Source organism: Neovison vison, chromosome 7 (assembly GCF_020171115.1).
Source record: "Neovison vison isolate M4711 chromosome 7, ASM_NN_V1, whole genome shotgun sequence".
Lineage (NCBI taxonomy): Eukaryota > Metazoa > Chordata > Mammalia > Carnivora > Mustelidae > Neogale > Neogale vison.
The window spans coordinates 137,787,401-137,790,151 of NC_058097.1; the positions used below are offsets into that span (position 1 = coordinate 137,787,401).

Below are 2,751 nucleotides of genomic sequence, written 5' to 3' on the forward strand. Positions count from 1 at the left end.
GAAACTTTAATAATTTTTATCTCTAGTAACGCCTTTGCTTCTACTTTTACTAATATTAACCCATCTCTACCATCCTTTCTTCCTCCTGCAATTCATTACTTATTTAGATGGTTAGGCTCCTGTACTAGGTGAGTGGTGAACACACTGAAGTTATTTCTGCTGCAGAACTATATTCCCAGACAGTGTGAATATATGGTTAAACTAGCACTAATACAGGTCATCATTTTATCCATTCCATAATAAAACAAAGTATCAGGTACCCAAATACAAAGTTACACAGTTCAAAAAGCATATAAAATATTAGGTGTCTGATCATTTCATTAGTAGAAACCCACTTCTGATTGGGAAGACAAGGAAAAAATATGCTTCCAAGAAAAACAGCTAATGAACAACTTCTAATAGACATGGTGAAGAATTATAAGATTTCAGAAATTTTATAAATAAGAAATGTTTGGGCTATAAAGCATCTCTGCCTTAAAAAGAATTTTTTTTCTTGCTAAATAAAAGACCTATTCTATACACCCCGCCAAGACAAAGGCAACATTTTACTAGAGATATTTCATAGCCTCCTCCCACTCTCTCTTCAAACCCTCCCCCTCTAAGTTGCACCCCAAGTGTAAACATTAAAGTAACTGTAAGACATTTTTGTCTGAAACCATTACACACATGTGCTTCTGTACAATGTGTATTTTACATGAACTTTCAACCACAGATTTGTGATTTTTCAAAATGGAGGCTTTCATAACAGGCACAAAATGAGCTTTATAGAAAGACATTAAATAATCCCTTAAGTCTTGGTAAGAATCCAATAAAAATCGATTTTTGCTAAAACCTGATGTATACTGGTGTTCATGTGGGATGGTAAACATGAAGGAAAAAATAACCACATGGGCCCTACTTACAATGTTTGAAAGGACTAAAGGAATAAACCACATATGGTTTACAGTGCTGTTCATAATTACTAGCATTTTAATTACATAGGATACTAACAATATACAAATATTGTGCTGGATATTTTGGCACCTAAGCTCTCAATTTCTTACATATTTTTTTCTGGCATTGGAATAGTATGAAGCCAAATATAGAGGCTGCAATTCTGTCATGCTTGTGGTTTTTTTCATGATTCCTATGGAAACTTCATTAGACTGGTCATTCATTAAGCCTACATGTTGGCTAATATGTACGATAATTAAGTCCTGTCTCAAGTTCCATTTCCAAGGCAACAGCATAAGGGAGCCAAGTTTTATTGAACGCAACAGTTGTTTCTATGACCACTGGAGTCCTTGTAGCGCAGCCGCATTTTAGAACGATATTTCTCCAAATATAAAAGTTGCTTGCTGTTAAAAGCTCCACGCCGCTTTTGTCTTATAAACTGTACTGCATCTTCGTTTTTCATTCCACCTTCAATTAGGGCTAGGGCAACAAGCACTGGCGTTCTCCCAAGACCCGCAACACAGTGGACAGCAATACAACAACCAGGTTCCTCCCGAAATTTAAGGTGTACGAGACTCAGCCAGTCGTCGACAATCTGGTTAGATGGCGATGACCCGTCATCGAAAGGCCAATCCAGAACCTGGATGCCTTCTTTCTCCACGAGAGCCGTGTCGTAGGTGGCTTCACATACTCTTACTATTGTAGTAACTCCGTGTTTCTTAAGTTCTTCTATAAACTTGTTTAAGGTTGCACTGGTTGGGCTGTGCGTAATAAGGAATCTCATGTTCCTGTACGTGACTTCCACGGGGGCTGGCCGGCTCGTTGGAGCCATGTTCATTTAGCTGAAATGTTTCCAGTGCTTGAAGGCAGAAGGGATGTGAAGAAGCTGAAGTATACGCCCATATACTCCCCCGGAAATTCTCAGCGCTTGGGAAAATGTAATGGAGAGTCACGGGAAACGCCACGAGCCCCCTCGCAAGCAGCCGTCCTTCGGTTCAGGAATACTGAGTCAGTGCAAAGGGAGCGCGCCCAGGTTTACCCCATCCAGGTCTTAATTCTTGGGAAACGCTCCGGGGATTTCAACTCGACACGTGCGCGCCCAGGGTAACCGATCAGCCGGTGGCTTCCCGGGGGAGGAGCAACGCGCCTCTGCAGCTCACTGGTCCTCGTCAAGGTCGTGCTGTGCCTGGCAGTAATCTCTGGGGCCCTTCAGAAACTCCATAAAGGCGTGCCCGAGAACACCACAGACAGGAGCCCGTTCACTCATTAAAGACTGTGCCCTAATCATACAACCAGTCCCGCAGCGGCGACACAGGCGGCGGCGGAGGCCTCGGCTGCGGGGCAGGGAATGGCAGTGGCAGCCGTGGGGCAGCAGTGACCCGACACCAGGCTCTACTGTGCTCCTGCCTCGAAGGAGCCAATCGGCGAGCGGAGGCGTTCTTGCGTCACAAGCCCGCCCTTTCACAGCAGGCGTGACGTGGGCTCCTCTCCACCAATCACGGCAGGGACGAGCGTGAGACCCAGCGCTGGCCCGCCGTTGTCACTACAGCGCGGCTGGTTGGGGAAGGAAGGCGTGGCGCAGACGGAGACGCCACGATGGGAGGGAAGAGAAGGTACTGGGGGAAGAATTCCATCCATTCCCATCCATTGGCTCTGAACGATAAATCTTTTTCCAGCGGTTTCGTGTTTTGGCTGACTCGGGAACAATACGTTCCTAGACTTTTCTTTAATCCAGTCTGACAATATGGGTCTTTTAACTGAAGACCTTTGTTAATTTACATTATTTTATTTATTGTACGTTATTTTAATGTACATTTA

At 44.2% G+C, this 2,751-nt stretch overlaps 1 protein-coding gene across 2 annotated transcripts; it reads right to left on the reverse strand.

Moving 5' to 3' along the window:
- Positions 1 to 1,243: 1,243 nt before the first annotated feature.
- On the reverse strand, positions 1,244 to 1,765 carry LOC122914070 (protein tyrosine phosphatase type IVA 1-like). Of its 2 annotated transcripts, XM_044260707.1 has the most exons (2): positions 1,430 to 1,765; positions 1,244 to 1,372 (listed from the first exon to the last, which is right to left on the reverse strand). In XM_044260707.1, exons 1-2 carry the CDS (start codon positions 1,763 to 1,765, stop codon positions 1,244 to 1,246), a joined length of 465 nt encoding a protein of 154 aa, XP_044116642.1. The 2 variants fall into 2 exon arrangements, with proteins under 2 accessions (XP_044116642.1, XP_044116641.1); XM_044260706.1 differs by having other exon boundaries at positions 1,244 to 1,765.
- Between the last annotated feature and the right edge of the window lie 986 nt (positions 1,766 to 2,751).

Bases quoted from the DNA above. Each gene is read 5' to 3' on its own strand.
- LOC122914070 (XM_044260706.1), bottom strand. From the start codon at position 1,765: ATGGCTCCAACGAGCCGGCCAGCCCCCGTGGAAGTCACGTACAGGAAC.